General features: G+C 29.5%; 1 protein-coding gene across 2 annotated transcripts in view; it reads left to right on the top strand.

The window, feature by feature from the left end:
• Nup188 (nuclear pore complex protein Nup188) overlaps positions 1 to 21,651 on the top strand; it is a 98,862-nt gene that overhangs the window by 10,499 nt on the left and 66,712 nt on the right. For both annotated transcript variants that reach the window (XR_012756984.1, XM_075370510.1), the window contains exons 5-9: positions 6,469 to 6,593; positions 8,060 to 8,312; positions 9,562 to 9,846; positions 12,548 to 12,841; positions 18,020 to 18,168. Coding sequence is in view for 1 of the 2 variants with exons in the window: in XM_075370510.1 (XP_075226625.1) it covers positions 6,469 to 6,593; positions 8,060 to 8,312; positions 9,562 to 9,846; positions 12,548 to 12,841; positions 18,020 to 18,168 (1,106 nt within the window). In the remaining variant the exon portion in view is untranslated. The remainder of the gene's footprint in view (positions 1 to 6,468; positions 6,594 to 8,059; positions 8,313 to 9,561; positions 9,847 to 12,547; positions 12,842 to 18,019; positions 18,169 to 21,651) is intronic.

Genomic DNA, 21,651 nt, shown 5'->3' with positions numbered 1-21,651 from the left:
CAGCCTACTTCTTTAAGTAAATAGAATAATTGACAATTAATAAAATATGACATAAGAAAAGATTGAAGTACCATATGATCTCATAAAAAAATTGCTGTAAAAAATTTAGAAAATCTTCTGCAACTAAAGAGTAATGTTTATTGAGATATACCCTTTTGGCTTAGTATGACATTGAGGCCTGTAAAAGCATCATAAATATTTGTGTTCTTTAATTGTACAGATCATTCTTGAATAAGGTTCCATGCATCCAAAAACCAGTTGCAGATTAGTGAGACCAAATTTTTTCAATCTTAATCTAGGAATTTTTTTCATGGGCTGTAGTTGTCATCCACTCCAAATAAAAATATTTTAAATAAGTTGTGAAAGATCAATAAACATCAAGTGGTTATTCTATCAGGAATACAAACTTGCTCTGTTTTACCTAGAGGCCTTTCTTTACATCACTTGCCACATATCCAAGTAAAATGTCCATCACAAATATATTTTTTATATTAAAAGAGCTAGGGTGATGTTCCCACACACATTTTACCCAGTCTAATATAACTGTGTTGTCTAACTATCCTTTTTCTTGGCATCTAGATGACTCATTATTTCTCACTCTCTGAACGGGTTTTTATTTTAAGTATAATAAGTGGTAGAAGATTTTGCCATCTGTAAATACTGTCACCATGAACTGTATATTGATGTTTCTCTCAGCTGCTAGTGTAAATTTGAACGGTTTTATTCCTAACTGCATTAATTGTTGAATCTGCTGGTATGTCAAGTAAACTAGGGTTTGATTGACAGCTTGTATTAAAAAATAATCTTTTAATTGAATTTATCACTGAAAGACCAATCATTTTTCTTTATTTTATTTGAGAAATACTAAAAGATATACATCTTCTTATCAATACTTCATGGCTAAACATGAAGTGTTATAGCCATTCTCAGTTTACTTTAAAGTTATCATTCTGTATTTGAATTTTCTTTATTATTTGTGTGGCTTGAATTGTGCTGTCATTGAAATAACAAATTCTTGCTGGCGTCTGCCAGGGGAAACTTCCATTTTCCACTGCAAAATGTTATTTTATTTTTATTACTATTTTTAAGCTTTTCTTTTTCCTTTAGTCTCATACACAATTCCAGAAAGTTATATTTACAGTCCCCAGCTGATTACTATCTTTAGCTTCACAAATGAAATTTAGTGTTTGCTGGCAAAATAAACCCAAGTGCTTTACAGAACTCATTATTAACTGACTAAAAGTATGAACTGAATGAGAATTTAATCTTTAATTGACTGAAATGAAATGAATATAATGTTTAGGTGAGACTACAAATTCAGAAAATAAAGGATGAGTCATTGACAAATGTTTGATTAGATGGCAAAATGAACAGGCAATTATGATATTATTTACAGGTGGGACTTATAATTTTGTGGCTGATTTGAAATAAAAGAAATTGCTTATGCATCTAGAGAGTTTGTTTAAACAAAACTAATTACTATACCACAATACAGAGTAGTAGTATAGAGTAGTTCTTAACTTGGAAATTCATGTGTATTACACACACCCATAAATTTCATCTTGGTTTTAAGAAAAAGAGGTATTTGTATATGGGCAAATATGGTGTATGTACATATTCTGAAGTACGATAATTGTGTCATAAGTTGACAGTGTTCGCTAAATCCAGTTCCAGTGTACATGTGATATCACTGTAAATAGCAAAATATCAGATAGTTCATCATTAAACACCATTTAAGAGTCAGATTTCTCTTTTGTGAAGAAATTGTTGTCAAATGTTTACAAGTCTTGAAAAAGCATGTAAGCAAATGGTAAAAATATTTGCATGGCGAGTGATATTGTTCATGGTGAGATGGTGGATTGTTGTACATTTAACAAATGAAAAATATTGTTTAAAATGTCCTTCAAACTGATGAAAATAAATCTGTCAAAAAGAGAGTAGCATCAATAATTGGAATATCAGTGATAAGTTACTGCAATATTAACTGCAATGCTTGTTAATGTAGTTCCAGAATAATGTAGTCTGCCGATACTTGATTGATACTGGTAAGAGATTGTATGTTGATGTTTGATCAAGATGAAATATTTTTCTGAATGATATAATAATACAGACAAATTTTATTTTATGTATATGATGGAGATAACTCCCTCTATGAATTATGAGACCTTGCTGGTGGTGAGGGGGCTTGAATATTCAGTGATACAGCCTAGCTGGACCGAAGGTGCAACCATATCAGAGAGGTATTTGTTGGGAGCCAGACTAAGGAATGAATCCTGAAAGGGGGCAGCAGCTCATTCAGTAGTTAAGGGCATAGGTCAGGAGGACTTAAATGGCCATATCAACATCACTTAATCTTTGATTACTGTGCATTTGAAAGCAATGGAAAACTACGGCTGTTTCTTTTCCAAGAAAATGTAGCTCTCTGCATTTTTATGTAACAAAAATGGAGGCACCTTCCTTGATAAAATATTTTAGAGGTAAACTAGCCCCCCATTCGGCTCTCTGGGTGAAGACTACTAAGGAAAGGGTCACCAGAAAATTAAAAAAAAAAATCTTCTATGAGTCAAGAGTGTGGAATTTTTGAAGACTAAAAAAGGTTGGTAGGTTAGAAAATTTAAAGAGGGAAATGGATAGGTTAACTGTAGATGTAGTTGGAATTAGCGAGGTTCGGTGGGAAGAGGAAAACAACTTTTAGTCAGGTGATTTTAGAATAATTAACTCAGCGTCAAATAAAGGGCAGGCAGTAGTAGGTTTCGTAATGAACAAGAAGATAGGGAAGAGAGTAGAGTATTTCAAAAAGCTTATTGATAGAATCATTGTAATAAGGATAAAGTCAAAACCTAAGCAGAGAACAATTATTAATGTCTGTTTACCTACAAGTGCCCATGATGATGATGAAGTAGAGTGTGTATATAAAGAAATTGATAAAGCAATTAAACACATAAAAGGGGATGAAAATTTAATAATAGTTGGAGATTGGAATCCAAGCATCGGAAAAGGCAAGGAAGGAAATATTGTGGGTAAATACGGGCCGGGCAAACGGAATGAAGAGGGGAGTTTTGCACAAAGTATAATTTAGTAATTGTCAACATCCAGTTTGAAAATCATAATAGAAGAATATACACATGGAAAAAGCCTGGCGATACTGCTAGGTATCAGATAAATTATATCATGGTTAAACAAAGATTTAGAAATCAACTCTTCGACTGCAAAGCATATCCTGGAGCAACCATAATTTAGCGATAATGAAATGTAGATTGGGGTTAAAAAATATGAAGAAAAGGTGTCGGATGAATTGGTGGAATTTAGAGAAGGTTGAGGAAAAGACGGTAAAGATGATTTTTGAGGAGGACATCACAAGAGGTCTGAAACGATAAGGTAGAAAACATAGAATGTTAAAAAGGAAATTCTTGAATCAGCAGAAGCGATTTTAGGTGAAGCAAAGAAAATTGGTTGGAATCCTTGGATATTAGAGGATGTATTGCAGTTGATGGATTAACGTAGAAAGTATAAGAATGCTAGTGATGAAGAACTTAAAATGAACTATCGACAATTAAGAAATACTATAAACAGGAAGTGCAAATTAGCAAATGAAGAATGGATTAAAGAAAAGTGTTCAGAAGTGGAGAGGGAAATGATCATTGGTAAAATAGATGGAGCATACAGGAAAGTTAAGGAGAATTTTGTATGTAAATTAAAATCTAATAATGAGTTAAATAAAGGTGGTACACCGATTTACAATATGAAAGGAAAGGTTGATATAGGTGGTTGGAATATATTGAAGAGTTATACGGAGGAAATGAATTAGAAACTGGTGTTATAGAGAAAGAAGAGGAAGTTGAAGAGGATGAAAAGGGAGATGCAATACTGAGATCTGAATTTAATAGAGCATTGAATGCTATGAATGGTAGAATGGCTCCTGGGATAGATGGGATACCTGCAGAACTACTGTGCAGTGTAGGTGAGGATGCGATAGATTATACAAACTGGTGTATAATATTTATGAAAAAGGGAAAGTTTCAGACTTCAAAAAGAGTGTTATTGTCATGATATCAAAGAAAGCAGGAGCAGGTAAATGTGAAGAATACAGAACAGTTAGCTTAAACACTCGCGCATCAAAAATCCTAACTAGAATTCTGTACAGAACTGAGAACAGTGGAAGAAGCGAGAAGACCAATTTGGTTTCAGGAAAAGCATAGGGACAAAGGAAGCAGTTGTTAGTGGTGAGATTAATAGTAGAAAGAAGATTAAAGAAAAACAAACCAACATATATAGCATTTATAGACTTAGAAAAGATATTTGATAACATAGACTGGAATAAAATGTTCAGGTTCAAGTATAGAGATAGAAGAAGAATTGCTAACATTTACAGGGAAGCAAACTGCAACAGTAATAATTGAAGAACATAAGAAAGAAGCCATAAAAAAGGTAGTCTGACAAAGATGTTTCCTATCCCCGTTACTTTTTAATCTTTACATAGAACTAGCAGTTAATGATGTTAAAGAACAATTTAGATCTGGAGTAACAGTAAAAAAATACCTGGATCTATGTTGATCTGGAGTAAGAAAAGATAAAGATGCTACAATTTGCTGATGATGTAGTAATTCTAGCTGAGAGTAAAAAAGATTTAGAAGAAACAGTGAATGGGATGGATGAAGTCTTATGCAAAAAGTACCGCACGAAAATAAACAAGAACAAAACGAAAGTACTGAAATGTAGTAAAAATAATGTTACTGGACAACTGAATATAAAAATAGGAAGAGAAAAGATTATGGAGGTAGAAGAATTCTGTTGTTTGGGAAGTAAAATTACTAAAGATGGATGAAGCAGGAGCGATATAAAATGCCAAATAGCACAAGCGAAACAAGATTTCAGTTAGAAATATAATTTGCTTACATCAAAAATTAATTTAAACGTCAGGAAAACATTTTTGAAAGTATATGTTTGGAGTGTAGCTTTATATGGAAGTGAAACTTGGACGATTGGAGTACCTGAAAAGAAAAGATTAAAAGCTTTTGATGTGTGGTGCTATAGGAGAATGTTAAAAATTAGATAGGATAAAGTGACAAATGAAGAGATGTTGCAACAAACTGATGAAGAAAGAAGCATTTGGAAAAATAGTTAAAAGAAGAGGCAGACTTTTAGGTTACATATTAAGGAATCCTGGAATAGTCGCTTTGATATTGGAGGGACAGGTAGATGGGAAAAATAGTGTAGGCAGGCAACATTTGGAATATGTAAAACAAATTGTTAGGGATGTAGGATGTAGGGGATATACTGAAATGAAGCAACTGGCACTGTTTAGGGAATATTGGAGAGCTGCATCAATCCACTCAAATGACTGAGGTAAAACATCAGTTGCTAGAACCTCAAGCTCAGATACAGACATTTTAATGGATAAGAGAGAAAGTTATGCTACAAGTTTCTTTTTAATTAGTTCATTCTAGAATGGAGAAACTGTATAATGTAATGTATTCTTTGTTTACATAATATAATAAAAAGAAAGTATCGTAAAAATTGAAAAACATCCTAAAAAAATTGGGGCTCTTTTGCAGATTAGTGTGCTAATGTGCTGTGTGTGTTGACCAAGAAGTATCTAGTACAGAATAATGCAATATGTCTTTAAACCATTTACCATACTCAAATTCTTTACTGGTTTACTCGTTTTAACACTGCAAGGAAAGCAATATAAAGAGATATGTGATATCACCAAATTGTGATGAAGCAATTTGGAAAGAGTTTTAAAGAATGGTTCCTAAAAATGCTTTCCAAAATTTTGAAACATTGGCATAAGTTTATTGTTACTAAAGGAAGTTAATCTAAAACTGTTAAGCACATAGTTTTTATAAAATAAATTTTTATGTTAACATGTATTTTCTATGTGGATAACCTTTTATATATATTGAAAAACTGTGCATGGGAAACTTAAAAAACTTCTCATTTATTATAAGCTTTTTTTATTGATGGGGTATTTTTATTCTGTTATTTATTTAATTAACCATGTTAATTAAAAAACAGTTTTGTTCATTATGCTTGTATAGTAAAAGATAATATGTTGATAAACAGAATGTTTTCATGATATCTGGAATTAAAACAGATATCATATCACATCATAAGCATTTCTTTTATGTGTTGTTTTTCTTTTGTAGTTCACAATCTATTTTGAAAATCGTGCATATTTTTTATTTTGATCATTTTTTTTTATGCTAAAAACTTTCAGTAGAACAATTTTTAATTTTTCTATCATGTTTATATTATTTATTTTGTCTACCAATTAATTTTTTTATAACTAAAAAACATATCAGCCAGACTACAAGATCTGCTCCAACACCACATTTTGGAATCTTATTTTTCTATTTTGTCAAACATTCAAGTTTTTCTTCTTTATTTTGAAACTAAACATAACTTTTAAAAAAATATTTTGATATATTTAATTTTGTAATGTACTAATTTTTTTTTGTTTTCCAGAAAAGCAGTAATGCTAAACGTCCAAGTGTTATAAGCAAGTATGACAGTCGTAAACAATCATTATTGAAATCAATGTGGGACTTGGAAGTTATTCATTTCATCCAGCTACTCAGTTTCAATAGATTGTCTGTATTCTCATTTTTAGAATGTTTTATGGGTTTAATTTTGTTGGGTATAGTAATTCCAGGTTGTGATAAAATATTATAGTTTTCTCTTCATTGGTTTAATTGTTTCAGGTTTAAGAGTAAGTTAAAATGTTGAACAAATGGTACTGTCACTTGTAAAAGTTGGCTAATGAGCTTCACAAAGTTGAATTTGGATTTTAGTACAGTTATTGGTTTTTGTTTATATAAATTTGATCGTAGCATGAAACTTGTAATCTGACTCAGTTTATTGTAACTGACTGAATTTATTGTAACTTGTAGTTGATTGCTTATTGTTATATTCATTGTAAATCATTCATAGATAATATTAAAAAAATGTCCCTTTTGAATGCTATTTTGAAAAGTATATACTGTATTTCAAATAATGACCTGAACAATTCGTTATTCTAGCTGTATATCCCTGGTTTTTTTTTATTTGGAAGTGGTTGTAATATGAGAAATATTAATTCAATGTTAATTCAATCAATCAATAAATCAATGTTAATTCAGAAATTAACTTCCGGTCCTTAGTATTGTACAAAGGAGTGATGATATCAATTCTGTCTTTGCATATTGAATAGCTTGGTTCAGTGAGGTTCTAGTAATGTTATTAGAAATATCTTTTGCTTTTTTATTCCTATAAAACTCTGGTTCAAAATGGTTGCTGTCAGAAAATCCTGCTGACTGTGAAGTGCAAGCCATCCTCCGTTCCCTTTACCCAAAAAACTTAAATTCAGCTGCTTAAATTCATTTTGAACTTTATGCAGTATGTGGACGGAATATCATGAGTGACAGTACGGTAAGATAGTGGTACCATATGTTTTGGGAAGGTCGAACAAACAGTCATGACAATGAGAGAAGTGGTTGACCCTCAATTGTCACAGATGAACTTGTTGCAGGTGCCTTAATTTGGATAGCAGTTATGTAGAAAAATAGCTATAAGATGTATATAATAAATTATTTTTTTATCAATTTGTGTTTATTTAATAATGAATGGAAATTACTTTCCGAATAGCTCTTGTATAAACAGGAATTTGTCTGGATAGTTATAAAAGTTATAACTTTATTTAAAACATGATCAAAATCTCCTAACTTTTATTTTAAAATGTTACTCCCCTTAACTGCGGTGCACTTCGGCTCATCATTTTATCATTGTGGAAATTTGATATTTGAGAACTGATTTTACAATTTATATAAATTCAGAAGAAATTGGAATAAATCTTTACTGTATGTGTATGAACACTGGGTAATACAATGGAACGAACTCGTATAGTTTAAATACAATCAGATATAGCTGTGTACCACTAGCTGGTGAACTAGTGTCTTGGAGATCTATTCATATGCCATTTTGGGCTAGAGAAGAAAAGGATTATATCTTTATTACGATTATGTATTTGTACTTAAATTTATCTGAATTGTTCATTTATTTTTTGTAATTTGTTTTCTAGGCCATCTGAAACAATTTGGTGTGATGAAAATTTATTCAGTAAGATGGATAGCAGTATTAGAGAAACTGGTAATATAACTGGCAGTTTTCAATATGAAGCCACTGGTGCCATACTGATTTCTTGGCTTTTAATTACATATTTGTCACCGTTTGGTGTTAAGGATATAACTAGCTTACAAGAACTTGGTATAGCTGTTAAACAATCTAACCCTTGGGATTATTTAAATAAATTATTAAAATCGCAAACTATTATGGTAAATCAAAATTACATTAAAAACAATTTTTTTTAATATAATTTTTTTTTGTATTTTGCTTGAATACAGTGTTATGTAACAGGTCCGTTTGCACAGGCTTCAGGTACATTTAAATGCGATGTTTGACTGGCTTAAGTACTGGTTCCTTGAATAAGATTTTTTTCTAAACTTGTAAATAATTACAAGTGGTCATACACTACTTATGTGTATATTATTGGTGCATCAGTGTTCATTTCAGTGCTCTGCTGTTATAATGCAATAAATTTATAGTTCTTGATCTAATGGAGGTATGGAAAAGTGTTTAGTTAGATTAGGGTGAGAGGGAGAGGGAGAGAGAGGGAGCGAGAGAGATTTGCACTGTTTGATATATATATATATATATATAAATTTTTTTTTTATCTAGTATGGCTGACTAGTGATTCTACCTGATATGAGATATTTAGTTTTTAGGAATTTGTTAATAGAATTTTTTGGTAATGTTTTAGGTAGGAGCAACTGATGAGAAGTTTCTTTTGTTTGTAAATTGGGTAGATATTTATAAATTACTTTTATAGAAGGAACTTTTAGATTTCCTTATTTAACTTAATTCCTTCTATAGTTCCTCCTACAACTCTATAGTTTCCTCTACTCTATAGGAACTCTATAGTTCTTCTATAATTTTGTTATCGCCCTAAAGGACATCAACAATTTTTCCTGCTTTGTTATAATAGCTGTAGTCCTACATTGGAAAAACAGCATTTAAGTCTCCAATTGTAACTTTTGTTTCATTTTCGTCAATTACGTGCTGCTTATTATATATGAAGCTAGCAAACTTTGCTGTATTTCTGTGAATACAGTTGTTTCAGTTTCAGATTATATTATTGTTTGTATGTGCTCATAGTGAGTTACTTTTATCATTAATCAATATATATTACATATATAGATATTATTCCAAGAAAGCGATTTTTGTTATAACTTTGCTAGAACATACCTAAAAAGAAATTGCTGACAGATGCAAGTTGTATCTGAAGTTTGGTCTGTATATTGGCTTGATTTCACTGTTGCACAAAAGTCATTGTGGTAGGAAAAAGGGCTATAGTTAATGTGAATATATGTTTTAGAAAATAAATTAGTGTGTTTAAAAAATTCATATTTCAATTAATTTAACTAGGAAGGTTCTAGTTTTTATATTTATTTTGTTTTTATAATTTATGTTTGTTCATTTAGATAATGACTGTATAATTATCTACATTGATTTGTCTTATTTTAGGACGAGAGTTGTATTTCAAAGATAGTTAACAAAACAATCTATGAAGTGGTATATTTAACAGTAATTAATTTTGGGTTAGATTTTATAAAAGATGAACCCAGTATTTATTCATTAACAGCTTCTTTAGTTAAAGATGATTATGTAGCAAGTTGTTTTTGGAGTTGTAAAAATGAAGGATTAATATTAATATTAGAAGAGGCAGAAATGTGGTTTCCTGCTGTTTGGAAACCAGCTATAGATATATTATCTTCATTTGCATGTAGAGGAAAAAGTGATTGTGTACAGGTAATTTCATTTATTGTTATTTCTGTGTAAGATTTTAGTGCAATTATTTATATGGATGTAATATCATCTACAAAGATTCAACTGGAGTATAAGGAATGTAATGATGATACAAATAATTTTTTATTTTATTTCTTACATCATCTGCTTAATTAAATGAACTGCAGAAAAAAGGAAAAAATAATAATATTCTTTTTGAATTATAAATAGTGATTGGCAACACTGATTGGTCCACACACATACGCAGTAGCTTTAAGTAGTCTGGTGGGCATGTAATTGCCACATTGCCATTAATTTAATGTTGTTTGCCTTTGCGAGACAGTATGTTAAAATAAATCCTGCTCTGTTTGTAAAGTTTGATCAGTGATTAGATTTCTAAACACAAGAGGATATAATGCTCTTATTAATGCTGTTGGGAAATAATGCTATTGAAATTTACCATCAATTGTGCGAAACAAATGGGCCTACTGCAATGAGTGAAGGAAAAGAGAGGCATTTGTGTTGTTAGTTTAAGGAAGGTCGTTCAGATGCTTACAATGAACAGAGAAGTGGTAGGACTGACAATCTCGTTGAACATGTGAATGCAAAAGTGAGAGAAAATCATCTAGCATTCACAACTAGCATTCTTTTTCTAGAATTTCCAGAAGTTTTAAAATTATTCTGTTTTTTAATATTTGTTACGAATGAATATTTTGAATAGATTTATTAATTTTGTGCATGTTTATTAACCTTTAGTTCAGCTAAATAATAAAAACTAATGTTAGTAAAGTTAATGAAAAATAAAAATTTTATTTATTGTATTAATCTTGATAATTTGATTAAGGCATAATATAAAATGACATATACAGTGAAATCTCCTTATTCGTGCTTCCCTTATTCATGATTTCTTTATTCGCAGTGCAATATTTTGTGATGTCTTTTCTATATTCGCAGCTAACATTTTCTGTATTCACGTATATTGTTAAAAAATAAAATTATTAAAAGATTTAATGGCGCAGGTAAAGTATGAACGTGAAGAGATAGAAGATATGATCCCTGGAAAACAGTTAAATTTCAAAGTACTTACCTAAGGCATTAAACTATCCCATGATCTTATCCAGTTTTTTATAGATGCTGATCCATTTTTGAATAGAAGCGTAATATTTAAGCACAAAATTGAAGATGGCATGCAAGAATACAGAGAACTTCACACAGATTTAAAAACAAGAGCGTGAGAAGGAAAAGTTACAAATTTTAGTAAATGCAATCAAAAATATTGTAGAATAGTTTTATAAAATTCCTTTACAGTAATTTTAGTTTTAGTATATGTAGTACTGTTGTGATATTTTCTTTATGTTTTACGGTGATTACAGAGTACGATTTGAACATGTAGTACCGTTTCCTAATCCAGTACATACTGAACGTACTGTAGTATTTTTAAATCAAACAGTTTGGTAAGTACTTACAAGTAAATTAGGAAATATACTGTATTTTGTTAAATATTTTTTGTGTAGTTTACCTATGTACTGTACGAAACTAGTGCTTATAATTAATGTTTCCATCTGTATTTCATCAATAACGTCGCCCTACATAAGTGCACATGAGTTTTTTTTCATTTTATTTAGAATGTAACCATTCTTCCTTAAATGAATATTAGTTCCGTTCTATATTCATGGCATTTTTACAGCTTCTAACCCCTGCAAATAAGGAGATTTTACTGTATATATTATATATATACACATACATATATACATCAATTTATATATATATTTTTATATACATCAATTTTTTTTTTAAATTCAAGTAAATTCATAAACATATTGACCACTGTGGTAATAAAATTAAATATTAAATTAAATTTAAACCACCAAAACACATTAAATAGATAAGTTAAATTTACCATATTAATTCCAAGAATCGATTTTTGTGTGATCCCACATCTTCAATTTGTATTTAATTCTGTAATTATGTTAAAATAAATTGTTTTTATAATTTTGAATTTGTAGAAATTGTTACTGTTTTATAAATTTTGAAATTCTGGATGAACACACAAATTCTGCTGTGTGTACTGTCAGTATTGGAATACTTGATTCCAGTACTGGACATACTTGATATAAATATAAAGTGAATATTTGACTCTTCGTAACATTTGCAGTCTTTTACTATTTACTTGCCTGGATAAATGATTCACATCACATGAGCTCTTATCACATTATCACATTATGAGTATTGGAAGAATCTCACATTATGTATGTGAAATATAGTTTTTTTCATCTCATCCACTCCTGATTCTAGGTGAAGGAATACTCCGTGAGGGGGTTTCCAGTTAATTTGTATACACTTGCTACAAAAATTAAAAAAGTATTCTACTCTTAAATGATGGTCATTCTAGTGCTAAAAGAAGATGAATGGCCATCATAATCTACATGGAGATTCCTGTTATTAGAAATACAAATTTTTTCAGTTATTACTCTATTTAAAATGTAATTTATGTTCAAATAGTCAGTTTTATAGCTAAACAGTAAGATATAAATACATTTTAATAATGTTATAAGTAAATTTAACTGTTTGTTTAAATGTTTAATAATAGACATAATGGAATTTTGTTTTAACTTTACTGCTAATCTGTTTCTGTGTAATTTGTAACATACCTTTTATGCACATTTAGTTATAATGTTTCATAAATGTAATTTTTTTTATTCTAATATTTATTTTATTCTTCTAGATTCTAAAAAGGTTAGAATGTAAATTAAAGTATTGTCAAAAACAGACTTCTGATCTAAATTTAAGTAGGATTCGATCTAATGTCTTTTATAACAGACAACCATTGTATCCATTGGCATTATTTGAAGATGTTGTAATACCTGCTAAAACTGATTGTACAGTCACTACAGTTGGTACCAATAGTACAAATTCCACTGTTGGGGGTGTACCAAGTGATAATGTGTATTTACATTGGAATATTACATTGCCATTTTGGAGAATTGTGTTAAACGATATTAAATTATTAAATCTGAAGGTACTGTATTAAAATTTTTTTTAATTATTGTTTTCTCTTATTATTATTATTATTAAATTGCAGTTGTATGTCTAAAAAAAATTATAATATGGAAATGCAGTAGTATGTTGAAAAAAATTATAACATGGAAAAGTGTACTACAATTTACGGTTTGGCTAATAAAAGAAGCTGAACTAAGTTGAGTTTTAGTTCCTCTAATCTTAAAATAAAACATTATAAATGTCATATACTTGTGATTAAAGTGTGTAATTTTCTACATTATTTTATTAAGAGATCATTTAAATAATCAGGTGTATTATATTTTTACTTCCTTGTATGAAGTAAAGGAAGTATTGTAATCGCAAAAAATTTTGGTTTTCAGATTTCAACAGAAATATCCATTTTGACCATCCCTGAATCCATTTTGACTAGTTTTGGCTTGAAATCTATACGTACATATGTATTTTGCATAACTCAAAAACAATTCGCCATAGAATGTTGAAATTTTGTATTTAGGACTGTTGTAACATCTAGTTGTGCATCTCCCCTTTTGATTGCAGTTGATTGGGCAAAAATTGTATACAGTCAGACCTCTAAATAAAGCAGGGTTTCAATTTTGAAACATTTGGATTTTGGACTTTTTCTTAACTGCAGTAATAAGCCCTCGTTTAGAGCTTTTCAACATACGATATGTCATAAGTGGTACTTGTTTTCATTGGTTCCAGAGTTATAGCCAAATAAAATTTTAATTAATGAAATATTTAGATCTTACAAGGGGGAGGCACATCGGTTCAAATCCAACTTTATATACATATATTTTTTAACTTTTTTTTAATTTAAATATATTGATTTATTTATAATTATTAACCTCTGATTGTAAAATAACATTTTAACAATAAATAATAATTGAATAATAACAATGCAAAAAAAATCAGAACTTATTAGTGAAATAAAACATTATGTACTTTTCATTTTAATTCTAAAATTTTTATAATCTGAGGTTAATAAATCAATATATTTAAATAAAAAAAAAAAAGAAGTTAAAAAAAGTATATGTATATGAAGTCCGATTTTCAAACCGATGTGAGCATGGTTACGGATCTAACAGATCCGTAATGTGTTGTTCTCACTTACACATACATTTACTTGAGCGGCATGAAACAAAATTATATATAAACTAATGTAAAATGCTAAGGAAATTTTTAGAGCCATTTTTCACCAATATTATTGCATGTTAGTATTTTGTGATGAAGACACATAAACAGTGTAGTATTCACACTTGCAATGTGGTTCAAATCAGTATCCCAAAGCCTGTGCCTTCCCCTTGTTAGCTACAGTAATATGGATTTTAGGTGCCTTATACTTATATAACTTTTTATAGAAAAAGGTACTATAGTTATTTTCTTTCAGAATTAGAAATAATTTGGTTATGAAAAAAAAAAAATTTTAAACATTAAGCGTAGTAAACTAAAGTATAGACAAGATGTGAGACTTACTGAAAATTCACAAACTGTGGTAACAAGTGTTATAAATTCAGAATAAATATACAAAGACCCTACAACATCATACTCATTTTAAACCCAGTAAATACATGTTAAAAATGTAAACTAAAAATTTAGTAACCTTTTCCGGTTTTGTATTTTCATTGAATTTAAAATTATATATATATATATATATATAAAATGAAGATGAAATGCGATATGCATGAGTAGGTAACACTTACTTGGTTCTTCATTTCTTCTCCGTAAATAGATAATTTTTTTTTATTTATGCATTCGTTTCAGTGTACTTGATAATAAATATTGCTATAAAATTTAGTAATCTTCTGTTTTGTTTTTGTTTTCATTTTGTTGATGGTTACATCATAATAATTTAAAAACCTTAGTATTAGATAGATATAAGACTTAGATTTATTTAAAGAGTAATAAAGGGATTTTTACTTTAACCTAATATTTCAGGTAAGATTGTTGAATTAATAATTATATAAATATTTGATGTTAATAAAAATTAATATTTTAGCAATTGTGTAACTGTCCAGTTTATTAAAGAATTGGTGATTTAGGTGATAAGTTTTTAACAATAAATTTATGGTTATCCTCAAGATTAGTATCTTAATCATTTTTCATAGAAGGAGAAAATTGTGTTCCATAAAATTATAATCATATTTGTTAAGAAAGTGGAAAATATAATTTGAAAATTTTTATAATGATTCAGATATTTATTTACATGTAGAAGAGAATCAATTAAACCGTGAAAACAACAGGATAAAAATTAAAAAAAACTGCCTAGAAAACATTGCTGACAAACATTGCTCTTGAATATAGGATAATTAAAGAGCATGCGGGTCACAATTTTGTATATTGTATAATTCTTTTTTAAAAAATTATCTAAACGTATATATATATATATATATGGAACAAACATATATACATACATACGAGGGCGGTTTGGAAAGTTTGTGGCCGGAGAAAGAAAACACAAAGTTTCTTAGCAAATTTTTTAGATAGATTTCATAAGAAAGCTACCTATTGTAATCGGTACCATGATGATTTCTGGAAAATTTTGACATACCTTTGCATTTCACATCCTCCAGACCCCAAAACCACTGTCAGTTCAAAAGTTTATATATATATATATTTCACTTTCTTGTGGACACGATAACTGCCGTAATTTTGTGCCAATCATTTTCAAATTGATACATAAAATATAATGTTCCAAAATCTTGGTCAAGTTTGTTAATGGGCAAAATCGGACCATGGGGATGGAAATGGGGAGGGGGCTTTTTTGAAAAAAAAAACAAAATATCACTATAACTTTCTTATTAAGTAAAATATTGAATGTGTTTAATGTTCCTACTATTCTTTGGATAAGGGCCTAAAATTTATCTAAGTAAAGTTATTTTATCTCACCAACCACTGGCCCTTAATAACCATATCTCCCTTAATAGGCGCAGTATTCAATCGATTTAAAGTGGTTGTTGGTCTTCTAAACATTACCTAAAACTTTTGTCTGAAACAATTTTTGATATGACCAACCCTTACGGCAAGGGATGACCAAAATATTGCTGGAATTGTAAGAAGATGGAGCTTGTACGCTAAACATGTGAAACTTTTTTTACATGTAACCATTGTCACATGTAAATTTGAAATTTTTCTTAACTTTAAAGGTGAAAATCTTTTTTATCCCCTACTTAGCACTGATGAAATCTACCTCTGCCTTCTGGTATGCCGAAAGGGATTTTTTATTTATTTTTCAATATAGTACCTTTTAAAGTAATACACGTAGTCCACTGCTTTTTCAGCTTTTTTTATTCCTTCAGTAAAATACGATTTCTCAACCTCTGCAAAATAGGCATCTGTCTCAGTTATGATTTAGTCATTTGACACAAATCTTTGCCCACCAAGCCATTTCTTCATATTCGAGAACAGGAAATAATCATTCAGAGGTAAGTCTGGTGAATATGGTGCATGTGGAAGCAATTCGAAGTACAGTTCATGAATTTTAGCAGGAACAACGAAGATGTGTGTGTGGGTGCATTTTCATGGTGAAAAAGCCCTTTTTTCTTGTGCAAATGTGAACCTTTGGTCGTAATGGCCTCCTTCAATTGCTCCAACTGTGTAATATTCTCTGGTGACTCTTTTTCCTTTTTCCAGACAGTCTACGAACACCACACTATGAACATCCCAAAAAATATGACCAAAAAACATGAGTGGCCATGACTTTTCCCGCTGATCGAACAATTTTTGCCATCTTTGGAGCACTTCCAACGGTTTCGACCCATTGTTTGGACTGTTGCTTTGTCTCAGGGTTGTAATAATGAATCCACGTTTCATCAGCACTAATGGAATGTTGCAAAAATTCAGTTGAATTGCGGTTGAACATGTCCAAACATGCTGAGAAATGTTCATTCAAGTGCATTTCTGGTCAACCGTTAACAAATGCAGCACCTGGTCTACTGATATTTTTGCAAGCTCATGTATTTTCAATCATTGATCTTTTAATACTACATTGTGGTTTTTTGCAATGGTTTCATTGGTTGTGGTGGTTGCAGGGTGTCCTGAATGCTCATCATCAAAGACGGAGGTTCGATTGCTATTGAATTCAGCTGCCCACTTTTTTACCATCAAAAACGATGGAGAAGATTCATTTAATGTTGAATCTAATCCTTTTTTATATCTGTTGGGTTTAAACCTTTCACAATGAAATATTGTATTGCTGCTCGAATTTTGATTTTATCCATTTTGCGCAAAACAACAACACTCATCTACTACCTCTTAACCACAGCAATTAAGAAACTGAGAAGACATGTTAGAAACTGACTAGTATGCCATCTAACACGTATTGCATTAACTACAAATTACCACTTGGACCTACTAGCAGTATCTCAGTATCAGGCCGCAAACTTTCCAAACTGCCCTCATACACCCTAAATATATTACACTCCTTTTTGGGCAGTCATGTAATAAAAGTGTAAAATCTTTTTACAAAAAAAAAAAAAAAGCTCTTACACATTTAATTTCAATTCCTATAATCACCACCGGGTTGTAACTATGTCTAGTGCAGTGGGTAGTTAAATGTTTTTTTTTCAATCTTAATTTCTCACATCTTTTTTAAAATAAGTTTTCAAATCATATTCTATGTTATAATTTACAAATTGAAAGTTAAATCAGTCTGAGAAGATTGGAATAATATGGAACTGTTGATTGCCAGCCATCTATGATATGACCATAATGCAGTTTAGAAGGTGATAATAAGTTTAAGTGCCATAAAAATGCTAAACCTGTTTGAAATAGTTATTTTTTTATACTTTTAAGTTTTGTTTATATTTCTTTTTAAGAAGGAAATGTGTGATTGTTGATTTTTATTATTGACTACTGCTGCGATATCCGCTTTATGTGGAGGAGGTGGGCGACTGTTGATGTTATATTTAGGGGTCAAAAGCTTTCATTTCAAAAATAAAACATTTGCCAAAGTCTGTCAAGTGGTAGGGGCTGGGGGACTGTAATGTTTTCGCCAGTTTAAATTTATCGATTGTTTATGTAAGTTCTAGTGGTTCAGATATTATCTGTTACAAAGGTCTGTTAAAAGTTCTTACCTAACTACAGAATTATGCTATTAGAAAAAAAGAATCTGGAACATTATGCTGTTTTTTTCTATCTGTTATTGTATTGGTAGTAATTTATAATTTTTTTATCTCAGATGGTGAGGACTCCTGATTATGTTGATTCAGAGTTACGTGATAGAGTTATTGACATATTTAAATTTTCAAAGGGTGTTTTAAGACATTCACCTGTTATTAGCAATGACATGATTTTAACAATGGAAGAAGTTTTTAATATCATTAATAAGTGAGTAATTTTTGTAAGTATTTATGCATGTGAATGTAAAAGATTAACTGTTAGATTAGTAATAAAAATATTTTTCATATGTACAGGAAATCAAATTCTGAACATTTGGTTTCTCAGTCTTTAAAGTAATGGTTTAATAATAATAATAATTTATTTTCTGCCTTTATTTTAAAAGCTACGAATTGTTGCTAACACAGTTTCCCATTTTACATGAAAATGTTCCAAGAACTATTTAAAATTGTTGATTTAGGGAACAGATGCTTTGAAAAAACTATCATAATCTCGGTTTCAGTTTAAAAAATTGATTTCAAAGAATATTAATTTTGTGAAATGGAAATGTTTGAATTTTCATATATAAGGTTGAATAATGAGTTAACCTTTTTTCTCAATCCTGTTAATGATCAAGAAAAGGCTACTCCCTTGCTAATTTTAAAATGCTATACATGAAAATTTGAATCAGAGCTAAACTCAAGTTAACTGAAATTCTTGTTAAAAACTGTAGCCAATTGGCTATTGTGATACTTAAGTGGATGTATAGGTTTTTTATTAGACGTACAGATTGCTATTAATAAAGTTTCTGAAGAGGGTTGAATTCAAATGGAAAATGAAATTATTATTTTTGTTAAATAAGATGTTTTGTACTTTCTTCTTAGACACGTAATTGAGTTCATATATTTTCCCTGAAGTTTTTCTATGTATATATCTTTATTATTAGCAAAAATGTGATTGGCTATTATATTAAGTTTTTGATAATGAACCTTTACTGTCCTTGGGCATTTTATTTAATGCTGTTTGCAGTTAATGTTTATGTTATAAAACACAAGTAGAATGAATTAATTTCTTCCTGAGTTGTCCAACAGACATGTCATGGTTATAAGAAATGTGAGTATTATATGGAGCTTAAATAGTGTTATTTCATGGAGCAGTTAATTAAGGAAAAGAGTAGACATATTTTTTATTCAAGTGAATAGAATTATGTAAAGAATAGTCAATGATTTTATGAGCACACCCTTATTTGTTCACTTGTGCTCTGTTGGCTCATGATGAGAACTCTCACATATTCTGTTTTAATTAGCTAGCAGTACATATTGCTATGATATTTTTTATTAACAGCATTTTAAACTGTATTTAATAACTTTAAATTTATTCTTTGTCATGATAATGGAAGTCGAATAAGCCTATTTCTTGATGAAACTCAGGTTATATATTATACAGTCATGTTTTCAAAAACTATATTCATATCAATCTTTATTAGTTTTGTCACTTTATTACTTTATATATTAAAGAAAGCTGTGCGTGTATATATTTTCTTTTAATTATTTTAAAGTACACATTGTTTATGTTTTTAGAGTTGTGGTGTTTTACAACAGTGAATAAAGAAAGACTTTAACAAATGCTAATTGAGGTCTTTTCAATTGATAAATGTTATACTGTAGTGTTGATTGTATGATTGTAAATTATACATTTGATCATAACTGGCAATCACAATGGCTGAAAGTATAGATAAGACATAAGATGATCTTCAGCTATTTCCACAAATAAAACTTAGTTATATACTTGTAATTTTTGTAAATATTAAATTAAAACAAATAAATATTGTAGGATATTTATTTATTTTTATTGTGTAGAATTGTTATCAGTACTCAAAACAATAAATTATATATATATTTATTATATTATAGAGTGTAATTGCCTTTCATCGTTTCATGAAAATTTACTTCCACCCATGTATGCCCATTGCTTAAGTTGTTGATGCGATCCCAAGTGAAATTTTCCTCATCGGTAAACAAAACATACTTATAGAGTTGTCGATTTGTATTACACCAGTTGCAGAACTCTAAGCGAAGCAGACCATCTTCTAGGTGTAGATGTTGAACTAGCTGTTTATGATAAGGATAAAACTTGTTTTAAACGTGTTTGTTTCCTCCAAACTATCAAGTACGAAACTCTGTTAAAAAGAAATCATGTGCTGATGCCAGGACTGCACTGAACTGCATTGATAATAATCTAATTAATAACATTGTTGTGTTGAACAGATCATTCACAGCTGGTATGAATACTAGGTAGTGAACCTGTTTCCCAAAGACTGCAAAAAGTCACATTAATTGTTTTGAGATCTGGAATTCTGTGATTTGGAAATGTATTTCATATTCTACTGCAGGAAATGTACCATTACCAATATACTCATCCAAAATGAATACCTTTTCAGTTTATTCCTTTGTTGTAAATAAGTTCTGCATTACTTCAGTGGCAAACCAATCACGTTCAAATTAAAATTCACAAAAACCTTTGCTAATGACAGCACAGTTCTCAGTATCCAATATATTTAATGTATCTTACAGAATGATTTAAACACTAACACAGCAGTGCGTATTGTTGATCAGTTGTTGTTATTTTAATGCCAACTTTGAAATAATTTTTCAAACAATTATTATATTTCTGTCATTAATAAAAAAATTATTATCCTAGTAATTATTATTTTTTTATTCTTATTTCACGACTGTTGTGTAGTTTCCAGTTTTTAAAAATCTTTTAACAATTTTTAACATTAAATTTTGTTTTTACAAATTTTTTACATCATCCAAAAAGAATTTGGTTTTGTTTACATTAAATAAATACTCTTCTGACAAATATAGTAATTTACTGTTTGTTAATAAAATTTGAATTGTTTTAATTTTTCTTTGTTTTATTCAACTTATATTATGCCTTTTTGTTCAGAATTAAATTCACTACAAATTTTGTTTAAAAATTTGGTATTTATTACCCATTTGAAAAAGTTATGTATGTCAAACAAAAAAAAAAAGGTTTTTTACGATTTTTAGATCAAAAACCATAAGAAATCACTAATTCTGCCCTGTATTTAATGTCCTCTAAGTTTCATTACGACCTCATTTCACTTGGATAGCTGAAATATGAGCGAAATCTTTCACTAGCCATAACTCGCAATTGAAGCATTTCAGGACATATTTATATGAACTTTTTCTATTATTTTCATTAGTAGAATAGGTTATGAAAGTCCTGAGAGAACTTCATGATACACTCTGTATATATAAACAAATTACGTGTTAGAAAATTATTATGTATATGTTAATGTTAAAAAGTTATTGCTGGCTTGATTTTTTTTGAAATGTTTGATAAATTTAGTAAAATAGATTTTACATTTAGTTGTGTACAGGTGGCTTCATCCTTGTAGCATACCCAAATTCAGGAAACCTTATTAAAGTCATTGATGTGTCTTACCAGAACACATACCTGTTTGTTAGACTTGGCCTAGAGGAAAACAATTTGAAAAATTTTTGTTTTTAATATTGTTATGTTAAATAGATAAACATATTATTAACATAAAAAGAAATATTTTAGTTAAATAGAAAGAGTCAAAAGAGAGTACATACATATTGTTGAATTTTTAATTTTTCAATAAAAGTTCATATAAATAGAAAATCATGATGTAGTAGAAAGTATGGTAATTATAATGTAAGGTGT

The sequence above is a fragment of the Lycorma delicatula genome, chromosome 7 (assembly GCF_047948215.1).
Source record: "Lycorma delicatula isolate Av1 chromosome 7, ASM4794821v1, whole genome shotgun sequence".
Taxonomy (NCBI): Eukaryota; Metazoa; Arthropoda; class Insecta; order Hemiptera; family Fulgoridae; genus Lycorma; species Lycorma delicatula.
The sequence above is the reverse complement of the archived record's forward strand: the minus strand, read 5'-3'. Positions and strand labels throughout refer to the sequence as shown.